At 39.9% G+C, this 22500-nt stretch overlaps 3 protein-coding genes across 4 annotated transcripts in view; 2 read left to right on the top strand and 1 right to left on the bottom strand.

The window, feature by feature from the left end:
- The first annotated feature begins 170 nt into the window (after positions 1-170).
- On the top strand, positions 171-4152 carry tmem251 (transmembrane protein 251). Of its 2 annotated transcripts, none has more exons than XM_026948142.3 (2): positions 171-315; positions 3242-4152. In XM_026948142.3, exon 2 carries the CDS (start codon positions 3257-3259, stop codon positions 3701-3703), a length of 447 nt encoding a protein of 148 aa, XP_026803943.1. In that variant the 5' UTR covers positions 171-315; positions 3242-3256; the 3' UTR covers positions 3704-4152. The 2 variants fall into 2 exon arrangements, with proteins under 2 accessions (XP_026803943.1, XP_034169379.1); XM_034313488.2 differs by having other exon boundaries at positions 198-358.
- Positions 4153-6167: 2015 nt separating this feature from the next.
- si:dkeyp-55f12.3 (uncharacterized protein LOC568418 homolog) lies at positions 6168-7863 on the bottom strand. The gene is made up of 2 exons (XM_026948157.3): positions 7624-7863; positions 6168-6586 (listed from the first exon to the last, which is right to left on the bottom strand). Exons 1-2 carry the CDS (start codon positions 7817-7819, stop codon positions 6435-6437), a joined length of 348 nt encoding a protein of 115 aa, XP_026803958.2. The 5' UTR covers positions 7820-7863; the 3' UTR covers positions 6168-6434.
- Positions 7864-10049: 2186 nt separating this feature from the next.
- Positions 10050-22500, top strand: part of ubr7 (ubiquitin protein ligase E3 component n-recognin 7) — a 12789-nt gene continuing 338 nt past the window's right edge. Inside the window, exons 1-11 of the mRNA XM_053241972.1 lie at positions 10050-10239; positions 13855-13988; positions 14616-14676; positions 14794-14889; positions 15302-15355; positions 17395-17500; positions 17596-17705; positions 17864-18055; positions 19044-19215; positions 20188-20249; positions 22201-22500. The exon at positions 22201-22500 is cut by the window's right edge and continues 338 nt beyond it. Coding sequence (XP_053097947.1) covers positions 10099-10239; positions 13855-13988; positions 14616-14676; positions 14794-14889; positions 15302-15355; positions 17395-17500; positions 17596-17705; positions 17864-18055; positions 19044-19215; positions 20188-20249; positions 22201-22293 — 1221 coding nt within the window. The 5' untranslated portion in view covers positions 10050-10098 and the 3' untranslated portion in view covers positions 22294-22500. The remainder of the gene's footprint in view (positions 10240-13854; positions 13989-14615; positions 14677-14793; positions 14890-15301; positions 15356-17394; positions 17501-17595; positions 17706-17863; positions 18056-19043; positions 19216-20187; positions 20250-22200) is intronic.

The raw sequence follows: 22500 nt of genomic DNA, 5'->3' as shown, positions 1-22500 counted from the left end.
TCTATTATCATTTTAATTTACATATATATTTCTAATGTATGTATATTTTTAAGTATATTTATTTGTTTTAAAGCTAGGGTTTCTTGTACAGGGGATAAGGGAAGGTGGTGTTTTCAGGATGAGCCGCTAGAGGGCAGCAGAGGCGCAGCGCGCTGGTGTTAAAGCCACCGCAGAAGCAGCGCTCAAGTACCCGGATGTTCCTGGTTCAAGGAAGTCAGTCATATGACAACAAACCGCAATGGAGCTGCAGTTTATCGGCTTTTTCTCCGTTTAATCTTCTGTAAATAAAATAAAAATAAAACTTCAGAGACCACAGTGAGTACCAGCCGGTGCAAATGTCTGTTATTTTCGGTTATCGGTGAGGATTTGATTGTGAATTATTGATAAATAAATAAAGCTTTCATGTGTGTAAAATCTGCCTTTAAACAATATCTAAAACACGCCACTGTTTATGTTTAAAGTTTAAAAATATTAGATTCAAACACAAACATTCACGACTTGATGATATGAAGTGGCATTTTACACCAGGGCTGAGCGATATGACCAAAATATCGATATTTATCACGATATATTTCTCTCGATATTTATTGCGATATTTATGATATTATGGTATTTATTACTATATTTTTTATGATATATTTATCACAGTATTTAGAACAATATTTATTATAATATTTATGAAATTACAATATTTATAACTAAATCTTTTATGATATTTATCACAATATTTACCATGATATTTATATCAATATATTTACCATGATATTTATGATACTATGATATTTATATCTATATTTTTTATTATATTTATCACATTTTTTTTCTCACGATATTTATTGAGATATTTACGATATTATGGTATTTATTACTATATTTTTTATGATATTTATTACAATATTTATTATGATATTTATGATATTATGATATTTATTATGATATATTTATCACGGTATTTAGAACAATATTTATTATAATATTTATGAAATTACAATATTTATAACTAAATCTTTTACGATATTTATCACAATATTTACCATGATATTTATGATACTACGATATTTATATCTATATTTTTTATTATATTTATCACATTATTTCCCATGATATTTATTTAGATATTTATGATATTATGATATTCATAACTATATTTTTTATAACAATATTTATTATGATATTTATAATGATATATTTATCACAGTATTTAGAACAATAATGATTATATTTCTCACGATGTACATTATGATATTTATGATATTACAATATTTATAACTTTTTTTTTACGATGTTTATCACAATATTTATTGATATTTCAGTTATTTAAACTTATTTTAGTTTAAGAAACTTCCAGCTAAACTTCCGTGTTGTATTTAAGTAAAACTATAAAAACACTGATTTTGTTAATATTTTAATAAATAAACGAACAAACAAACAAACAAATAAAACACTGAAAAGAAGGAAAAGATTTTAAATCATGATTCATTAATCCGTGATTTCCTCTAAAAACGTGTTTTGGGACGTAACGTATTTCGATGTTAATATAACGGAGTGATTTCGCTCGGCTCTACTTTAATCTCGTGTAACTGTGAGAATAAATGAATCAGTGACTTTTAAACGAACAGCGAAAAGTTACAGCGTTACAGATAAAAGCGAAAATCACAGATAAGGATGTAAACGTGTACATTTATTTAAAAAAAATCACAGAGACGTATTTAGATATAAAAATATTTATCATGATATTTATATTATCACTGATCTACAAGGAGAAAGCCTCGGAAATGAAAGTAGCTAAATTTTACTCACTAATAAAGGAAATTTAAATCCCGAGTGTTAATTGGCTGCAGTTTCTAAGATGCAGCTTCAGGTCAAAATGACATCAAAATAATTCAAAATGAGAAGCGGGGTGTGTGTGCGATTCCGCTCCGTAACTTTTCTGCAAAATGTGATACAGCGATGAGAATGATGTCACTCCAATCATTATAAAATTATCTGTTTATTGATACCAATAACGTAACTTTCCTTTCATTTATTGTTTTTTTTTTCATGAAAAACTGACCGAATCTACACGTGAAATGACACGTGTATTTACGTGCTCTTGTCCTGATCAACTATTTTACACCCAAAATATATCCACTTTTGAGATGCAAATGTAGCAGAAGTTCTCTGCGTTGTTTACGCAGTTTCTTGGTTTCTGAGGGAAAATATCACGTGACTGTTCGGTGGAAATGTTAAGCAACGACACTTTCACAAGCCAACAAATGTAACTGTCTGATGCGTAGATCTGGCCAAGACAAACGCACTCTGCAATAAACGACCAAAACATGACAGTTAGGTTACAATCTTTAGTCTCAACGTGAAGATAAATGTATAAACTTTCATACGGTACCGTTTTCATTGTTCTTCCGTTCTCCGTCGAGAAGTTACGAGGCTTCGTGATCATCACACACACACACACACACACACACACACACACAAACACACACACACACACACACACACACACACCCTCGTAGGCAAATACACTCGCCTGTGTATAGATAATTATAAATCTTTATCGTGATCGTGAAATATCTTGAAAACTTTAGCCAATCAGCATCTTTATCTGCTTTTCTAATTCATCTAATCACAATGTGTACGAATTAACACACTTTATCTCAGAGGTCGATAATTTCAAGTGTTAATATATAACATATATAATATATTAACAAGTGTTATATATAATATAAATATCATAATATTTATCACCATATTTATGATATTTATCACGATATTTATGATCATTATCATGGTATTTAGTATGATATTTATCATGATATTTATTGTGATATTTATTATGATATTTATTTATTATATTATATATTGTTATGAGATGTATTCTGAATTTAGATTAAAAAAGTCTTAAAATCTTTCCTTGTTTTAAAATAAAAATCTGTTTCTGTAGATTTTCACATCGTTGAGGTAAAGCACATGAGTATAAACTTTATTATTATTATTATTATTGTTGTTGTTATTATTGAAATGGTTTCTGCAGTAACGAGATTAACGAGTTGACACTGGAGACTCCTTCTTCCATAAACGTAAAGTATAAACGTCTCCTCACAGAAAACTTCAGCGTCTCAGTGATTTTTTTTTGTTTAAATCTGTTTATTATTATTAATATCAGCGCGAGCGTAAGTCACGTGATTAGCGTTGCCGTGGTGTCGGAGCTGCCGCTGTAGAGAACTAATCAGCGTTGGTGTTTCAGACAGGAGCATGGAGAATGATGAACTTTCGTCAGAGGATGGGATGGATCGGAGTGGCCGTGTACTTGCTGGTTAGCGTCGCTGCGGTTTATTACGTGTTCGAGATCAATCAGACGTACAACCGCCTCACGCTGGCCCACGTGGAGAAGACCAGCGGGACACACTCACCTCCGCCGCGCGCCGCAGACTCCGCCTCCTCCTCCGCAGACTCCGCCTCCACCTCCGCGTCCTGGATGCAGGGCGTGAAGTCGCGGCTCCTCCTGCTGCCCTTCTGGCTGTGGGCGGCCATCTTCCTCGTCCCGTACCTGCAGCTCTTCCTCTTCCTCTACTCCTGCACGCGGGCCGACCCCAGAACCGTGGGTTACTGCATCCTGCCCGTCTGCCTCGCCCTGCTCTGTAACAGACACGCCTCCTTCACCAAGGCGTCCAATCAGATCAGCAGGCTCCAGCTGATTGACACCTGATGTGGGCGGGGCTTCGGGACGGTTTTTCACCGGAGCAAAAAAAAGATATCGAAGGCGAGACGAGACGAGACGAGACGAGCGACGCTTTCTACAGTTTTATACTCAACGCTGTTCTCTTCATTCCGCTCTCTCGCGGCTTCTCACTAAATTTCTACAAACATCTTTCTACCTTTTTCTTCTTTTCGTTTCCTTTTGAAATAAATCAGTGCTTTAAACCCCTGATGATGATGATGATGATGATGATGATGATGATGAATGAATCAGTGACTCGATTATTTTAATTTTTTTATTTAACAGTCTGGACCTGATGCACCAGAATGAAAATAAAAACAAGAATAAATAAATGACTTCATTTTTTTAATAATAATAATAATAATTATTATAATAAGATTTATATTTTTTTAAAAATCTGGGCTAAATATGTTGTGATTAAAATGGTCGTAAAGTTACGTGTGTAATTCTGACTTTATTTATTACGTCTTTACGTATTCCTCAGTTTGTTTATTTTTGTGTTTATTGACTCGTTTTTAATAAACTAATCAATTTTATTGTTCTAAAATAAAGCTGGAAAGAATAAATGTTTAAAAAAATTACAGAAATAAATAAAAGAAAATAAAAAAATATTAATATTTACCTAAAGGGACAAATACAGAAATTTTATAAAATGTAATTTGAGACAATATATTTATTCAAATTATTGAGAAATTTAAATAAATAAATAAATAAATAAACGGGGGAATATATAGAAGTTAAAATTAATAAAAGGAGAAATAAAGATCTTTTATAATCTTTTAAAATACGTTAATTATTTTCTGATTAAAAAAAACTAAAGGAAGAAAAATGTACTTTTATTGATATTTTATTAATTTAATTTATATTCAATTTTATTCTTTGATTTTATTTGATCATTTTGGCAGATTTTATTTTTTCTTTTTACCCAAAACAGGAATAAATTTCTACATTTTCATTTTGTTTCCTGCAGAAAGTGTTACAGATTTTCATCCTTTTCTGCTGTTTGAACACCTGAGAAGCGTCTCGTGGGTTTTTCGTGATCGTGATAAACACAAATATAGAATTAAACTTCAGTGTTTATGTGAAAAGTTTCAATTTTTTTCTTTTTTAAAAAAATCACTTGAAATAAAAAAATTAAAAATTCATCATCAATCTGCATTTAAAAAAAATAAATAAATAAAAAAACACAGTGAGTTAAACTTCAGCGTCAGAAATCCAGCGCTGAGGATTTTTTAAAAATATTAATTTTGTTTTTTAATAAAAGTATCAGTGAGTTTCGGACATCGCTGCTTTTCTCCTCCACACGTTTATGTTTACGAGTAAAACAACATTTATGTGACGATTAATGTGTTTTTTTTAATAAATAATAAATAAAACAGTGTTGAACAACATTTTCATATTTTCAGTAACTGATGAAAAAGAAAATAAATCAGAAACCTGAACACAGTTTTACTCGGATATTCGTCGCGTCTCTGCTCCGACTCTAAAACTCACAAATCAACTGGACGAACGGTCGAGTGCAAAAGTTTGTGCCCCCCTCAGACAGAATGAGCTGCGTCGCGTTTCGGAGGTTTAAAGTGACTTCATTATTAAAACTCACAGAAGGAACCAAACGGAGAATGTTTAGATAGAAATAATAAAAATATCAAACTTTTTTTTAACCAACTTTTTAAAAATAAATTAGTACAAAAGTTTGTGCCCCCTCTCCTTTATGAATGAGAGAAATGAATAATCGATGAATAAATTTTCCTTTTTTCTTTCATTTCCTCTGAACAGATTTTGGAGAACAAAACCATTTTCACAAATAATATTTTTTTAAAAATATTTTTGGGTAATTTTGCATCTTTTGGATTGTTTCATTTCTTCTTCCCTCCCTCAAAACACATATATGTATATATACAATTAGAAATAAATAAATAAAACAATAAATAAATCATCCATGGGGCACAAACTTTTGCACTCTGCAGCATACTCAAATTGTTTATTTATTATTTTCAAATCAGAGCTCTAGAATAATAATAATAATAATAATAATAACAACAACAACAAATAATAATAATAATAATAATAATAATAACAACAACAACAAATAATAATAATAATAATAGTGTTAATGAGGTCACGTGATCATCATCAAAAAAAATAAATAAATAAAATAATAATAAAATAAAAAGTTCTCAATTAGTTTTGTACCAAAGAGCAGAGACACAAGATTAAACACTTTACTGCCTTTTACTGTGTGATTTATTTTATAATTTATTTTCTCTGTGACGTGTTTTTTCACGCTGGTTTTGTGTAAAAGGGCTCGAGGGGGTTTTTAATGCTGTAATAATTCTAATAAACGGATGTTTTTTGTCATGTGACTGATTTATTGCCTTTTCACAACCTCAGTGCTCTTTTATTTAAATAAACTAAAAACAAAGAAAATAAATGTTTGGTAGAAAAATCTTCATGTTTTTCACTTTAATGTCTTTATTTTAAAAAAATGAGATTTTTTTTGTGATTTTTTTTTTTTCTTAATTCAGCTTCAACGTATTTACAGGAAAAGTGGTGGTGATTAGTTTCCAGTAATGAACTTCCCTTTACATGGTGTGGTTTTTTTTTTATGTTTGTAACCTCGTCTCCTCACTGAAGGTTCATTTATCAGTTCAGGAAAAAAAAAAAAAAAAAAAAAAAAGGACCAAAAAAAAATCCTCCTGGGTTTTAGGAGAGTTGCTGCTCAGGACGGTGTGACGCTCTTCAGTCGCTTCGCTGGAGGTTCGGACTTTAATTTAACTGCAGCGGTTTCTGTAGCGACGTCTTCATCATCACCCTCCTCTTCCTCCTCATCCTCATCCTCGTCTTCTTCCTCCTCATCTTCCTCTTCATCATCTAGAGGGAAAAGAAGAGGGAAGAAGTTTTAAAGTCACTTTAAATCCACGTATTATTTTCCCTCTTCACTCGCACCAGAATGAATCCTGACCAGCTTCCATCATCAGCAGGACTTTACTTTTTAAATCGTATATGCAAATGAGGTAGTGGAAGAATTAATTATAATAATTTTTACAACATTACAACATTTCTTGTGTCACTTTTTTAGAGTGACGTCTCCTTCACATCGCTGTATAAAAGTGTTATTTATGGAGGTTTATAGAAAAACATGACACATGAGAAGTGTGCAGAGATTTCAGGGTTAAAATTAACACAATTTAAAAAATAAATAAAGAACTGAATTTTATTAAACTGTGGATTAAAGTGGTATAAAATGTGTGGGATGCTGTGGAGGTTCCTGAGGAAAAGAAAACAGAGAAAAGGATAAACAGATGATTTAGAGAGAAAAATAAATCATTACAGAGTGAAAGAGAAAGTTTTTTATAAACACTACGCTTTTAAAATCATTTAAAAATAAAGTCTGTAAAACGTGTTTTTAGAAAAATGGAAATATTTTGCGGTGACCAAAAACAGAAAGTTATTATGATCTTTTATTTTCTAAACTTTATTCCTCAGAAAATCTTCCTTCTTCATGCAACTCGCTTTAATATGCAAATGAGCAGGAGGAATCGATGAATATGCAAATTAGCCTATGACATCATCCGGCCACTTTTATTTGTTTGTTTGTTTATTTATTTATTTATTTATTTTATTTTGAGCATGTATTGTCCCGTGATAAAGAGTTTATGCAACACTGATTTCAGGGGTGTGTGTGTGTGTGTGTGTGTGTGTGTGGTGAAAAACTTCAGCTACACTGTTTACGTCATAACGTTTGTCCAGATTCTGACCCGGAAGTGAATAGTCGAAATAAATAAGGAAGTAAACGATCTACGTTTTGATATGTAATAAATCAAAAGACACTTGTTTATAGTTTGTTTGTAACTAAGGAATATGTTTAAACTCTCGATCCTCTCTCTGTAATTAGCTCGTTAGCTCACCGCGCGCGCGACATTCTCCTCTCTCCGCGTTTAAACTCTTCTCCTCTTCCACGAGCTCCGTTAAAACCACCGAAATCTCCGAGTTTATCTTCTTCACTCCTTCGATGAGGGATTTTAAATTATTCTCCGCCTCCACTGTGAACTTGCTCGTTCTCCCGTCTTTCCCTTTCAGCTCTCCCTTCAACGCGCACGCCATGTTTGTTGACTAGAAGCTGCAACCTCCGACCTCTGACCTCTGGCGGAAGTGAAACGGCCAGGTACCCGATATGTCAAAGGCACCGCCATATTGGATAGGGCTCAGTCGCGCTGTGACCGGATGTAAGAGTCAGAACAAGACAATTGGTAACAGGATAAAGGCGGATTGTACATGTGTGTTGCTCTCTTATGAGGGACTTTGTGCTTGAGTTAGAGCAGAAATGTTAATACAGTTATTTATAAGAATAATTAAGGTTTTGTGCTGCTGATCAGAAGGCTGTGAGTTCAAATCCCAGCACCAGACAGCTGTTAGAGTTCGGTTCCTGAGCAAGGCCCCCGCTTAACCCCATTTCTCACTTGGAAGCTGTTTAAAATAAAATTTGTCAGCGAATGTATATGAACATACATATATACTTATGGGGAGCTGTACTGTACTGTACTGTACTGTAATGGCTTGGGACTGCGATTGCTGTAGTGGCTTTGGGGCTGCAGTTGCCACGAGCAGCTTCGTACTCAGGACTCCATCAGTGGACAGTGGATAGATTTTAACCAACTAGACTTCTTACAAAAACTGTGATGAATTTACTGGTTGCACGTTTGCACTATTTGTCCTTATAGTACACAATAATAGAAGGGATTTATTTATAATCGCACTATCCGTTGCACCCAGATGAGGATGAGTTCCCTTTTGAGCCTGGTTCCTCTCAAGGTTTCTTCCTTGTATTGTCTCAGGGAGTTTTTCCTCACCACTTTCACCTCTGGTTTGCTCATTAGGGATAAATTCACATATTTAAAATATATTTACAATTTATTTTGGTTTAACAATGGACAATGTCCATTGTTAAAAGCACTATACAAATAAAATGGAATTGAATTGAACATAAATAGAATATGTTTAAAAAAGCAAATATACAGAGCTGTACATTGTACAGAGTTACTATATAGTGTGTAAAAAATAAAAGTGTGTTTTTCCATAGTGCAAACTGTCTGTGTGTGAGGTAGAAATATGCAAATTCTCTCAGGTATCCTTGTTCAGTAGCCGGATGGCCTGAGGGTAGAAACTCCTCCCGAGTCTCTCTGTGTTGCTCCTCAGGATCCGGTAGCGCTTCCCTGATGGGAGCTCTGAGAAGAGACTGTGTCTGTGGTGGTGAGAGTCTTTTACGATCCTCCTGGCCCTGGTCTTGCAAGAGAGATAGGGATAAATTCATACATTTACAGTTTATATTCTGAATTTATTCATATATTTCTGTAAAGCTGCTTTGTGACAATGTCCGCTGTTAAAAGCGCTATACAAATAAAATTGAATTGTTTTGGTCATATCGATTTTCACTCCAGCTGGAGGACCGTCCGGATCAGAAGGTCATGGGTTCAAACCCCAGCACCACCAAGATGCCAAAGACAAAGACTCTAACTCACTTTGTTCAACTGTAAACCACTTTGGATTAAAAAAAAAAAAAACTGTAAAAACATGTAAAACTGACAGGATTTATCTTGGTTTATGATCTTTCTGTTCAAACATACATTTATCCCACACTACAGAAATTAGGTTGTAAAATAGGTTTAAAATATTAACCAGTGCATGCATATTTATATTTATCACCATTAACATGTGTCATGTTTTATATCTGCACCACCAAATTGTATGAAAATCGATTGAACATAAAGCGAGTTACAGCATTAGCCATACGTCTCTCAGTCTCTTTTATTGAATTCGGACCTTTCCAATATGGCGGACGCGTTGACGTGTCGCACAAGCTAGCAACACCGGCTAATGCCGTGTTCACTGTTTTGCTACATCTCTCAACGGCTTGAGCGAGTTTTATTTAGTAAATAAAAACAACATATGATGCAGTGTAGCCGGTGTGTAAACATATATAAACATATATCGGGCATGAAATAGTGAAACATAGTTTTATCTCAGTGGATTAAAAAAATATACATATATATATATATTAATATATCATTCACAGCAAAACACCAGTATAGATTTTCGCGCCAAAACAGCGCTGATTTGCATAAACCGGAAACGGAAGTAGTTTGTTGTTATCGTTGAAATGTAAAAAAAAAAGAACAAGTAATAAAATAAACTAAAATAAAATAGGTATGTTATTAAATGATATAACGGTAATGCGGGTCATTACTGAGTAAGTGTTTTAAATTTAGTTATTATTATTATTATTTCGCGAGGAGGCGGTGAAGCGGAAGTGATAGTGATGGTGACAGTGTGCGCGCGCGCAGGCTGTGTGTGTTGGTGTTAGTGTTAGCAGCAGCAGCAGCAGCATGGCGGCGGCGGCGGCGGAGGGAGAGGGAGAGGAGGTAACCGTGTCTCTGGTGGATGTGCTGGAGGAGGATGAGGAGCTGGAGCAGGAAGCCTCGGCTGTGCTCGGAGGCAGCGACTCGGAGAAGTGCTCATATCCAGAGGTGAGGAGTAAACAACAACAACAACAACACTACCACCACCACCACCACAATCTGGAAGTTTGTAGTTGGAGGGTAGATTATAAACACACACACACACACACACACAAGTTACATAAATAAATCTACATCTGATATGAAACACTCTTCTTCTTCTTCACTGTGTCTAAAACTGCTCCATAAAAAAATAAACAAGTCGCCATGATGTCTATCCAAACTCACCTCCTTATCCACTCCATAGTGCACTCCTTTAGGGAGTTTCTGTATCATAGCATTATTTTCATAATTATTTTAGTTATTGTGTTGTAGGTGTGAGACCAAAAAGCAGATTTACCCTCAAATCCCACAATGCACTGCGTTTATTTGGGCAACAATTGTGTGATGCAGCTCAGAGCACAGGTTCTTAAAGTGCAGTCCATGATCATGATCTGCGAGGAAATAAAAAAGGTTTCAGTGGCTGAAATCACAATCCACATTACCAGAGTTATTATATTTTAGGGGTCCAAGCACCGGAGGCAGCTCGGACTGAAAGGAAAAGAACCGGCGCTGAAAATAATACAGAAATAATGTTCAGGAAGTAAATCCATACTGAGAGAGTGTGAGGAGTTTATTTCGCTGTTAAAGGGATCCAAGGCTGCAGAAAGTCTGAGAATCGCTGATGAAGAGTTTGCAGGAAGCAGAAAGCAGGGATTAAGGGAGTAAAATTATAAAAGTGATGCATTGTGGGACGTCACTGGATGATTTGCGCTGCGCTTTTAGACATTTAGATGTTTTAGATCAAGACAAGATGTTTATTGTCATCACAGCTACATATATACAGTGTGAAGGACACAGTGAGATGAAATAAGGTGTAAGATACACATGTAGGACATAAATAAAGTACAACAGGAACAGGAAGTGTGTGTGTGTGTGTGGGAGGGAAACAGAGTGTAAATACTCCAATCACAGAAAGAATATTTAACAGTAACATTACAGTAAACACAGGGTCCAAAACGTCTCCATACACAGAGGAAATGAACACTTTTTAACTTTATTTACAAAACTTCCTCGACATGATCGTCATTTCTGTGTACAGTTCTGTGCAAAAGTCTCAGGCACATGCAAAGAAATGCTGTAGAGCAAAGATGCCTTCAAAAATAATGAAATTAAATGTTTCTACATTTTAAAAAAATCCTATAAAGAGCATTAAACAGTAATAAATGAAATAAAGTCAGTATTTAATGTGACGATCCTTCACTTTTAAAAATAAAGCAGTATCTGAGGTGCAGTGTGTGCAGTTTTATAAGGAAATGAGCTGGAAGTGTTACTGAGCATCTTGCAGAAGCAGCCACAGTTCTTCTGGAGACTTTGACTGTCGACTCGCTTCTTATTTCTGCAGCGAAACCCAGCAGCCTTCATTATGTTTTTATCTGAAAAGTGTCTCTTATGGAATCTGCTGCTTTCTTTACTGACATACAAACATTTTTCTGTAACGTTTCATTTTGTGCTGGAAAACTAATGTTTGGAATCTAAAATGTTTTCGTACTGAATCAATAATGTAGAATCATAAAATAAAAATCTATAACAAAGTTTGTACTAAAAAAAAAAAAATCATTTAAATGATCTTTGTGCTGCATCTTCTCCTGGTACTCCATGGTCTTCACAGGTACAAACCAAGCCGGGTTAGATCTTTAAAACATAAAACATGTAATATAAACTACGTATGAAAGACCTTTTGCTTAAAAAAAGTGTTTATTTGCTCTGTGTATGGAGATTTTTGGGACACGCTGTAGAATAAATTCAGTAAAAAAGAAACCGGAGATGAATGAGGTTTAAAGTGACGAAGAAGAAGAAGAAGGTTTTCTTTCTCACGTGTACATTAGACATGATGCAGAGAGGGTTAACGGCTTTGCTGGGGCTCGAACCCCTGATCTCCTACCTGAACCGAACCGAACCGTCCATTTGTCACAGGAAATAAGCAAATTCTGCACAAAGTCATACAGGAATTCAGGAATCTTTAAAGTCCTGATGCTCTTAAAGTTTTACTTGGAAACCAATCGCTGCTGCAGCTGAGGACGGACCACACTGACAGTCTAATGATACATGAGATTACTGAGGATGGAAAAACTTATAAAATCATGCAGGTGGCTTTAGGACTGCAGTTGCTATGAACATGAACCGTAGTTAAAGTTCAGAGTTGGATTAAAAGGAGAAAGTCGCAGAGCTCCAAAGCAGTCGGTTAAATAAGAATGTAGAGTTAGTGAAGTGACGTGTGGCCAGGTACGGTGACCCATACGCAGAATTTGTGCTCTGCATCCAAGTGCGCGCGCACACACACACACACACACACACACACACACACACACACACACACTCCGTGACAGCCTCAAGGGTCTCACCTCAGTCGTGGTATTGAGGGTGGAAGAGAGCGCTGGTCATTCACTCCCCCCACCTACAATCCCTGCCGGACCCGAGACTCGAACCCACGACCTTCAGGTTCACCTTCGGGTTGCAAGTCCGACTCTCTATCCATTAGAATCGAACAGCACGAGTTATAACAGAGATTTTAAGGGTTTATAATCATAGATCTGCAGACGTCAGGTTGCGACTGCCCCCAAAAAAAGTTAAGCGTTAAAGAGGGAAGTAAAACAGAAGTGAAAAATAACGTTACTATAAACGTTTATATATAAAACTATAAATGTAGTCTTCAGAATCATCTCTAGGTTAGTGTGTAAAGGATATAGAGTAGTAGTGTGTAGGGAATAGGGAGTAGAGCAAAGTGAACAAGAATAAGTGTGTTTGACCTGCTGAATAAAACAGGATCTGATTGGGTGATGATGGGATATTATGGGATGTAATGATGATGATGATGATGATGTCGTGGTGTTACAGGGGTATGTGAAGCGTCAGGCTCTGATTGGGTGATGATGGGATATTATGGGATGTAATGATGATGATGTCGTGGTGTTACAGGGGTATGTGAAGCGTCAGGCTCTGATTGGGTGATGATGGGATATTATGGGATGTGATGATGATGATGTCGTGGTGTTACAGGGGTATGTGAAGCGTCAGGCTCTGATTGGGTGATGATGGGATATTATGGGATGTGATGATGATGATGTCGTGGTGTTACAGGGGTATGTGAAGCGTCAGGCTCTGATTGGGTGATGATGGGATATTATGGGATGTGATGATGATGATGTCGTGGTGTTACAGGGGTATGTGAAGCGTCAGGCTCTGATTGGGTGATGATGGGATATTATGGGATGTGATGATGATGATGTCGTGGTGTTACAGGGGTATGTGAAGCGTCAGGCTCTGATTGGGTGATGATGGGATATTATGGGATGTGATGATGATGATGATGTCGTGGTGTTACAGGGGTATGTGAAGTGTCAGGCTCTGATTGGGTGATGATGGGATATTATGGGATGTGATGATGATGATGTCGTGGTGTTACAGGGGTATGTGAAGTGTCAGGCTCTGATTGGGTGATGATGGGATATTATGGGATGTAATGATGATGATGATGATGATGATGTCGTGGTGTTACAGGGGTATGTGAAGCGTCAGGCTCTGATTGGGTGATGATGGGATATTATGGGATGTGATGATGATGATGATGTCGTGGTGTTACAGGGGTATGTGAAGCGTCAGGCTCTGTACGCGTGTAACACCTGCACACCAAAGGGAGGAGAACCAGCAGGAATCTGTCTCGCCTGTTCATACAAGTGTCATGAAGGTCACGAACTGTTCGAGCTCTACACCAAGAGGTGAGAACGACCCCGAGGGGTTGACTGTCTCTCTTTCTATCTCTGTCTCTCTCTCTATCTGTGTGTCTCTCTCTCTATCTGTCTTTCTCACTGTCTCTCTTTCTATCTTGATGTCTCTCTCTGTCTGTGTCTCTCTTTCTATCTCCGTCTCTCTCTCTCTATCTGTCTCTCTTTCTATCTGTCTCTCTCTATCTGTCTCTCTTTCTATGTCTTTCTCACTGTCTCTCTGTTTCTCTTTCTATCTGTCTGTCTCTCTCACTGTGTCTGTCTCTTTCTGTCTGTCTCTCTTTCTGTCTCTCTCACTGTGTCTTTCTGTCTGTCTCTTTCTATCTGTCTCTCTCTCTCTCTATCTGTCTGTCTTTCACTTGCTCTCTCACTGTCTCTCTGTCTGTCTCTTTCTATCTATGTCTCTCTCTCACTCTCTCACTGTGTCTCTGTCTTTCTTTCTATCTGTCTGTCTCTCTCGCTCTCTGTCTCTTTGCATTTCTGGATGTGTCTCTCTCTCTGTACCTGTCTCTGTGTGTGTGTCTGTGTCTCTCTTTCTATCTCTCTCTCTCTCTCTCTCACACACACACACACACACACACACACACACACATCAGATTCAGTATTTGTCCTCCTCCACAGGAATTTCCGGTGTGACTGTGGGAATGAGAAGTTCGGAGAGATGGAGTGCAGGTTATTCCCAGTGAGTGCTTGTTGATATATTCTCCTGTCTGTAATATCTCTGATGTGATGTTGATGTAGAGTTGATGTAGAGTTGATGTAGAGATTGATCGTGATCTTGCGTCTCTGTGTCTCGCAGGAGAAAGAGAAGACCAACTGCGGGAATAAATACAGTCACAATTTCTTCGGGCTGTACTGCACGTGTGAGAGGCCGTACCCCGACCCAGAGGACGAGGTAACCGGATAGGCTGGTACTAATTACATCATCATAGTTAGCAGGCTTTAAATCATGGAGATAGCGCGTCCCTCGGGGAGGATGTGTTCTCGTCTACAGCGGCGCTCCACAGTGTCTGGGGAGCGTTAGTGTTAACACTACAGATGCAGCAGGATAGGAACCGATATGACCTCAGGATCATGAAGAAACAGCCGAGTCTGAAACCCGGGTCCTGGTCTTTATTGTTCTGAAAGCTTGTCTTGTGGTGTTCTTGACTGCATTAATGTAATCCTGTGTGTGTGTGTGTGTGTGTGTGTGTGTGTGTGTGTGTGTGTGTGTGTGTGTGTGTGTGTGACTGCATTAATGTAATCCTGTGTGTGTGTGTGTGTGTGTGTGTGTGTGTGTGTGTGTGTGTGTGTGTGTGTGGGGTCAGGTTGCCGATGAGATGATCCAGTGTGTGGTGTGTGAGGACTGGCTGCACGGCCGGGTGAGTTTTTACTCCAGTGTGCGTTTGCAGTTAGGACACGTTTACACAAATATATCTAATGATGACACACACACACACACACACATTACATCACAGTGTGTTAGAGTTGAGATTCTCCAGGGACCCGTTTAGTTTTAAAACTGACCTTTAGTCGAATGCAGCATAAGATTCTGTGCATGTAAGTGTCTCGCCATGTGTCTCTCCCTCCCTCTCTCTCTCCCTGTGTCTCTCACTCTCTCTCTCCCTCTCCCTCCCTCCCTCTCTCTCTCCCTGTGTCTCTCACTCACTCTCTCCCTCTCCCTCCCTCCCTCTCTCTCTCCCTGTGTCTCTCACTCTCTCTCTCCCTCTCCCTCCCTCCCTCTCTCTCTCCCTGTGTCTCTCACTCTCTCTCTCCCTCTCCCTCCCTCTCTCTCTCTCTCCCTGTGTCTCTCACTCTCTCTCCCTCTCCCTCCCTCTCTCTCTCTCTCTCCCTGTGTCTCTCACTCTCTCTCTCCCTCTCCCTCCCTCTCTCTCTCTCTCTCTCTCTCTCCCTGTGTCTCTCACTCTCTCTCTCCCTCTCCCTCCCTCTCTCTCCCTCTCCCTGTGTCTCTCACTCTCTCTCTCCCTCTCCCGGTGTCTCTCTCTCTCTCTCTCTCTCTCTCTCCCTGTGTCTCTCACTCTCTCTCTCTCTCTCTCCCTGTGTCTCACTCCCTCTCTCTCTCTCCCTGTGTCTCACTCCCTCTCCCTCTCCCTGTGTCTCACTCCCTCTCTCTCTCTCCCTGTGTCTCACTCCCTCTCCCTCTCCCTGTGTCTCACTCCCTCTCTCTCTCTCCCTGTGTCTCATTCCCTCTCCCTCTCCCTGTGTCTCACTCCCTCTCTCTCTCTCCCTGTGTCTCACTCCCTCTCCCTGTGTCTCACTCCCTCTCTCTCTCTCTCCCTGTGTCTCACTCCCTCTCCCTCTCCCTGTGTCTCACTCCCTCTTTCCCTCTCCCTGTGTCTCACTCCCTCTCTCTCTCCCTGTGTCTCACTCCCTCTCCCTCTCCCTGTGTCTCACTCCCTCTCTCCCTCTCCCTGTGTCTCTCACTCCCTCTCTCTCTCTCTCTCTCTCTCTCTCTCTCTCTCTCTCCCTGTGTCTCTCACTCCCTCTCTCTCTCTCCCTGTGTCTCTCATTCCCTCTCCCTCTCACTATGTGTCTTACTCTCTCTCTCTCTCTCTCTCCGTGTCTCTCTCTCCCTCTCCCTGTGTCTCTCACTCCCTCTCCCTGTCTCACTCCCTCTCCCCCTCTACCTGTGTCTCACTCCCTCTCTCCCTCTCCCTGTGTCTCTCACTCCCTCTCTCCCTCTCCCTGTGTCTCACTCCCTCTCTCCCTCTCCCTGTGTCTCTCTCTCTCTCTCCCTCTCCCTGTGTCTCTCACTCCCCCCCCCCTCTCTCTCTCTCTCCCTGTATGTCTCACTCTCTCTCTCTATCTCCCTGTGTCTGTCTCTCTCTCTCTCACTCCCTGTGATTCACTCTCTTCCTCCCTGTCTCTCACTCTTTCACTACCTGTGTGTCTCACTCTCACTGTGTCTCACTCTCTTTCCTTCTCACTCTCTCCCCCTGTGTGTCTCACTCTTTCTCTTTCTCTCACTGAGTCTCACTCTCTCTCCCTGTGTTTCGCTCTCTTCCTCCCTGTCTCTCACTCTTTCTCTCCCTGTGTCTCACTCTCTTTCCATCTCTCTTACTCTCTCTCTCCCTGTGTGTCTCACTCTCTCTTTCTCTCACTCTTTCTCTCCCTGTGTCTCATGCTTTTTCTCTCTGTCTCTCACTCTTTCTCTCTCTCCCTGTGTGTCTCACTCTCTCTCTTTGTCTCTCTCATTCTGTGTGTGTCTCACTCTCCCTTCAAAGTCAAAAGGTTGCTTTATTGGCATGACAAATATTAACGTTTATATTGCCAAAGCTTGGATACAGACTTTGGGAACACATTAGAAAATAACTCTCTTTGTGTCTCACTCTCTTTCTCTCTCTCATTCTGTGTGTGTGTGTCTCTCTCTCTCTCTTCTCTCTCTCTCTCTCTCTCTCAGCACTTGGGCTGTGTGGTCCCAGAGTGTGTGGAACTTCAGGAAATGATCTGTGAGTCCTGCATGAATAAATCTCCGTTCCTCTGGACCTACGCTGCTCACCTGGCCGGTAACGCTGCATTATTTAAAGACCGTTCTGTATTTATCATGTGGCTGTTTTAATTTACAGACTTTATTTAATGTAATGTAATGTTATTTCCTCAGTGCCTCCTACAGTGAAAGTGTGTAAAGAAGAGGAGGACAGTGTGAGAGTGGAGGTGGAGCATGATGAAGAGGAGAATAAAACAGACGTGAAGAGCTCGCTGAATGAAAAGGTATCGTATGTGTGTGTGTGTGTGTGTGTGTGTGTGTGTGTGTGTGTGATCATGGCTGACCACTAGGTGGCAGTGTAATACTGTCAATGCTGTTAATAATGCTGTTAACGTCTCAGAACTCACTTGTCTTCAGTGTGTGCTGGATTTATTTTCCGCAGGTGGAGGTGTGTGAGCAGGTGGAGGTGAACGGGACGGCCGGCTGTAAGAGGAAGCTGCAGGAGCTGGAGGCTGAAGGTTCAGGGTGCAGGTTTGAGGAGATGAAGTCGTCGGGGAAGAGCCAGGTTCGGCAGGGAGCCGTGTTCTGGCCTGCAGCGTGGCGCACTAAACTCTGTTCCTGTCAGCGCTGTAAGGTACAACACACACACACACACACACACACACACACAGAGCTGTGTCAGCAACCCTGATCACACGTCTGTGTATCGTCTTTTTGATTTTTAACATTTTTTTTTTAATATTAGAGCCGAGTTTCTGAACAATTTTTGTGAGTGTGAGGTTTGTATCAGCCTGTGACGCTGAGTGATTGCAGAGTGTGTGTGTGTGTGTGTGTGAGGTTTACAGTGTGTGTGACTGTGTGTGTGTGTGTGTGTGTGTGTGTGTGTGTGAGGTTTACAGTGTGTGTGAGTGTGTGTGTGTGAGGTTTACAGTGTGTGTGTGAGGTTTACAGTGTGTGTGTGAGGTTTACAGTGTGTGTGTGAGGTTTACAGTGTGTGTGTGTGTGTGTGTGAGAGGTTTACAGTGTGTGTGTGTGTGTGTGAGGTTTACAGTGTGTGTGTGAGGTTTACAGTGTGTGTGTGTGTGTGTGAGGTTTACAGTGTGTGTGTGAGGTTTACAGTGTGTGTGTGAGTGTGTGTGTGAGGTTTACAGTGTGTGTGTGAGGTTTACAGTGTGTGTGTGAGTGTGTGTGAGGTTTACAGTGTGTGTGTGAGGTTTAGTGTGTGTGTGTGTGTGTGTGAGGTTTACAGTGTGTGTGTGAGTGTGTGAGGTTTACAGTGTGTGTGTGAGTGTGTGTGAGGTTTACAGTGTGTGTGTGAGGTTTACAGTGTGTGTGTGAGTGTGTGTGAGGTTTACAGTGTGTGTGTGAGTGTGTGTGAGGTTTACAGTGAGTGTGTGAGGTTTACAGTGTGTGTGTGAGTGTGTGTGAGGTTTACAGTGTGTGTGTGAGGTTTACAGTGTGTGTGTGAGTGTGTGTGAGGTTTACAGTGTGTGTGTGAGTGTGTGTGAGGTTTACAGTGTGTGTGTGAGGTTTACAGTGTGTGTGTGAGTGTGTGTGAGGTTTACAGTGTGTGTGTGAGGTTTACAGTGTGTGTGTGTGTGTGTGTGTGTGTGTGTGTGCAGAGTGTGTTAGCGGAGGGCGGCGTGTGCTTCCTGTTGGATGAGACCGACACGGTGCTCGCGTATGAGAATAAGGGCAAAACCACAGAGCAGGCGAACGGAGGCGAAGCTCGAGACCCGCTCATGTCTGCACTCAACAACCTGAACCACGTGCAGCAGCTCGAGATCATTCACGGTACACACACACACACACACACACACACACACACACACACACACAGACACACACTCTGCAATCACACAGCATCACTGGCTGATATAAACCACACACACACACACACACACACACACACACACACTAGCTCACACACACACAAACACACACACTCTCACACTCACTGACTCTCTCACACACACACACACACACACACACACAAAAACACACACAAACACTCACTCACTGGCTCATGGACACACTCTCACTCAGACACACACTCGCTCACTCTCACACACACTCACACACTCGCTCACTCTCACACACACATTTACTTACACACACTCTGCAATCACACAGCATCATGGGCTGATATAAACCTCACACACACACACACACTCGCTCGCTCACACACACACACTCTCACACTCACTGACACTCTCTCTCTCTCCACACACACACACACACACACACACACACACACACTCGCTCACACACACACTCGCTCACACACTCACTCACTGACTCACACACAAACACACACTCACTGGCTCATGGACACACTCTCACTCAGACACGCATACTCACACACACACACACACTGACTCTCTCTCTCTCTCTCTCTCTCACACACACACACACACACACTCTCACACACACTCTCACACACACTCTCACACACACACTCTCACACACACACTCTCACACACACACTCTCACACACTCTGCAATCACACAGCATCACGGGCTGATATAAACCTCACTCACACACACACTCGCTCACACACACACACACACACACACACACACACTCACACACACTCACACACAGGGGGGTGGGCGTTGGGGTAGTGGTATTTGGACAAGACCAGATTTGGGTGAGTCAGTACCCACTCGGTGCTGTGTTAATGTACTGATGTGCTAAAACTGTGCACCTGAACACGTCCGAGGCTGTGTGTGACTGTGTTAATTCGTGTTGCGTATCTTCTGTAGAGTATAACGACATGAAGACGGAGCTGAAGGATTACTTACAGAGGTTTGCAGCGGAGGGAAAGGTACGCTCCTTTAATCCTCACGCACACTGCTGTTCATTAACACTGTGTTCTGTCTCGTTACTGATGAGGAGCCTGAAGCCTACGTTAGGAATAATATTTACATAATATTTACATATTCATAAGCAAACAATTCATAATACAGCGTTTAACATCTTTTCGTTGCCTAAACAGGTTATTAGACTTCACTCTTTTTTCTATGTCTTAGTGTTTATAATGCACTGTGTAGCGTTTATAACACCTTATTCCTACAGCGACTGTAACGAGAAAAGAAACAAGGCCACGCCCACAAGCTTCGTCTAAACCCCGCCCTAACGCCAGAGTCACTGTTTCCACCATTTTCCTGGAACAGCATGATTACAGTTTTTTATTTTATCTATTTATAGTTACATTCAATGTCTGAGAAACAAGTTAGTTCCTGTTGTCACTTACGTTATAGCAGCTGTAAACAGTCGTTCCCTCACCATCCTTTCTTTCTTTTCTCTCTTTCTTGAAGTTAGTAAGACAAAAAAAAAAATCGCAGCTTGTCATGTTACTGAGAAACGGCAAGAAAAGCGTCATGAAGATGTTCGGAAAACTTAGTTACAGCTTTATCTCTGACTGCTACAAAGCGCTGACACTGGAGACTCCTTCCATACGTGTTAAATAAACAGAAAACTTCACCATATCAGCAACTTTTATAACACGAGTATTATTATTAGTATTATTATTAGTGGCGCGTCCACCGTACAAGTCTCTGTGAATGAGCTGTTGCTATAGAAACAATAACATATTAGATCGGAATAATTTATAGACCTGCGCTACAGTCAGAGCGGCTGTTATAGGAAATTAATCAACACCTTCTGAATCCAGACTATAACAGCGTCTTTGGTCAGTCTGTGATAGTTGTGGGCGGGTTTTAAAACAACCAATCAGCAAAGACCTGTTCACATCACTTTATTTTACACACTGATTAAAGTGTGTTGGAATAAATAAGTCCTGTCCATACAAATATTCTGTTTTCGTTCAGAAGTGCATCACCCTGCGGAACAAAAATGTAGTTCATTGCAGTTTGCGAAAGAATTTGATCAAATATACGCATGAGGTTCTGTTAATTTTACCTGTAAATGTAAACATTTAAGCACAATTATGTCATTTTGTGCATCGTAGCTGTTTCTAAGACACGTTATAAAACTTTTCTAAAATATGTAGCAGCTGTGCATTTTGGTTTCTCCCACGGTTGTCATGGTTGTAAATCTGTATTCAGTAAACGTTTCGGCGTATTTTCGTGCTCGTTTCCGTGACTTCTGTTGTTGCACTGAGATCAGAGTTTTTTGAGAAACTAGCAGCGCTAGAAGTGTGGAGAAAAATTGTCCGTTTTATTCGCTGAACTCTTGCACTAGTGTGGTGTATCAGGACTCATGAAGAGTTCAATTCAATTTTATTTGTATAGCGTTTTTAACAATGGACATTGTCACAAAGCAGCTTTACAGAAATAAACGGATTCACAAAAAATATATTGTAAATATGTGAATTTATCTCTAATGAGTGAGCCAGAGGTGAGAGTGTTGAGGAAAAACTCCCTGAGATGATATGAGGAAGAAACCTTGAGAGGAACCAGACTCAAAAGGGAACTCATCCTCACCTGGGTGCAACGGATAGTGCGATTATAAATCAATCCCTTCTATTACTGTGTACTATAAGGACAAATAGTGCAATTGTGCAACCAATAAATTCATCACAGTTTTTGTAAGAAGTCTAGTTGGTTAAAATCTATCTACTGTCCACTGACGGAGTCCTGAGTGCGAAGCTGCTCGTGGCAACTGCAGCCCCAAAGCCACTACAGCAATCGCAGTCCCAAGCATATTTTTAATATTAGTTTGTATCGTAAATATTATCATAAATAAGTAAAGCAAATGTTTGCAAGTTTCTGATTTGAGAGATTATTTCTGCCTCCGTCTGTCTTTTCCACCAGGTGGTGACCCCGGAAGACATCCGTCGCTTCTTTGAAGAGCAGCAGAGTCGTAAAAGACGGAGAGCCAACGCCGGTCAGTACTACTGCAGCTGAATCCTCGTTCCACTAAAACCCGAACCTTCGACGTCCACAATTCGTGCTCCTTTTGTAATAAATATAAATATAAATATAAATATGCAGCCATCAATCGAGAAGCCATGGTGCTGGTTTTGAGATTTAAAACGTTGAGTCTGACGTTGAGGTTGTTCCCAAAGAGCCATTTATACCGAGACGTTCAATAAATTCATTAATAAACGCCGT

This window comes from Pangasianodon hypophthalmus, chromosome 19 (assembly GCF_027358585.1).
Source record: "Pangasianodon hypophthalmus isolate fPanHyp1 chromosome 19, fPanHyp1.pri, whole genome shotgun sequence".
NCBI lineage: Eukaryota > Metazoa > Chordata > Actinopteri > Siluriformes > Pangasiidae > Pangasianodon > Pangasianodon hypophthalmus.
This window is presented reverse-complemented; position numbering and strand designations above follow the sequence as displayed.

Excerpts from the sequence above, each read along its gene's own strand:
- tmem251 (XM_026948142.3), top strand. The coding sequence starts at position 3,257 with ATGATGAACTTTCGTCAGAGGATGGGATGGATCGGAGTGGCCGTGTAC.
- si:dkeyp-55f12.3 (XM_026948157.3), bottom strand. The coding sequence starts at position 7,819 with ATGGCGTGCGCGTTGAAGGGAGAGCTGAAAGGGAAAGACGGGAGAACG. Across the intron at positions 6,587-7,623 it reads AGGAGAATGTCGCGCGCGCG|ATGATGAAGAGGAAGATGAG; the intron begins GTGAGCTAACGA and ends TTTTCCCTCTAG.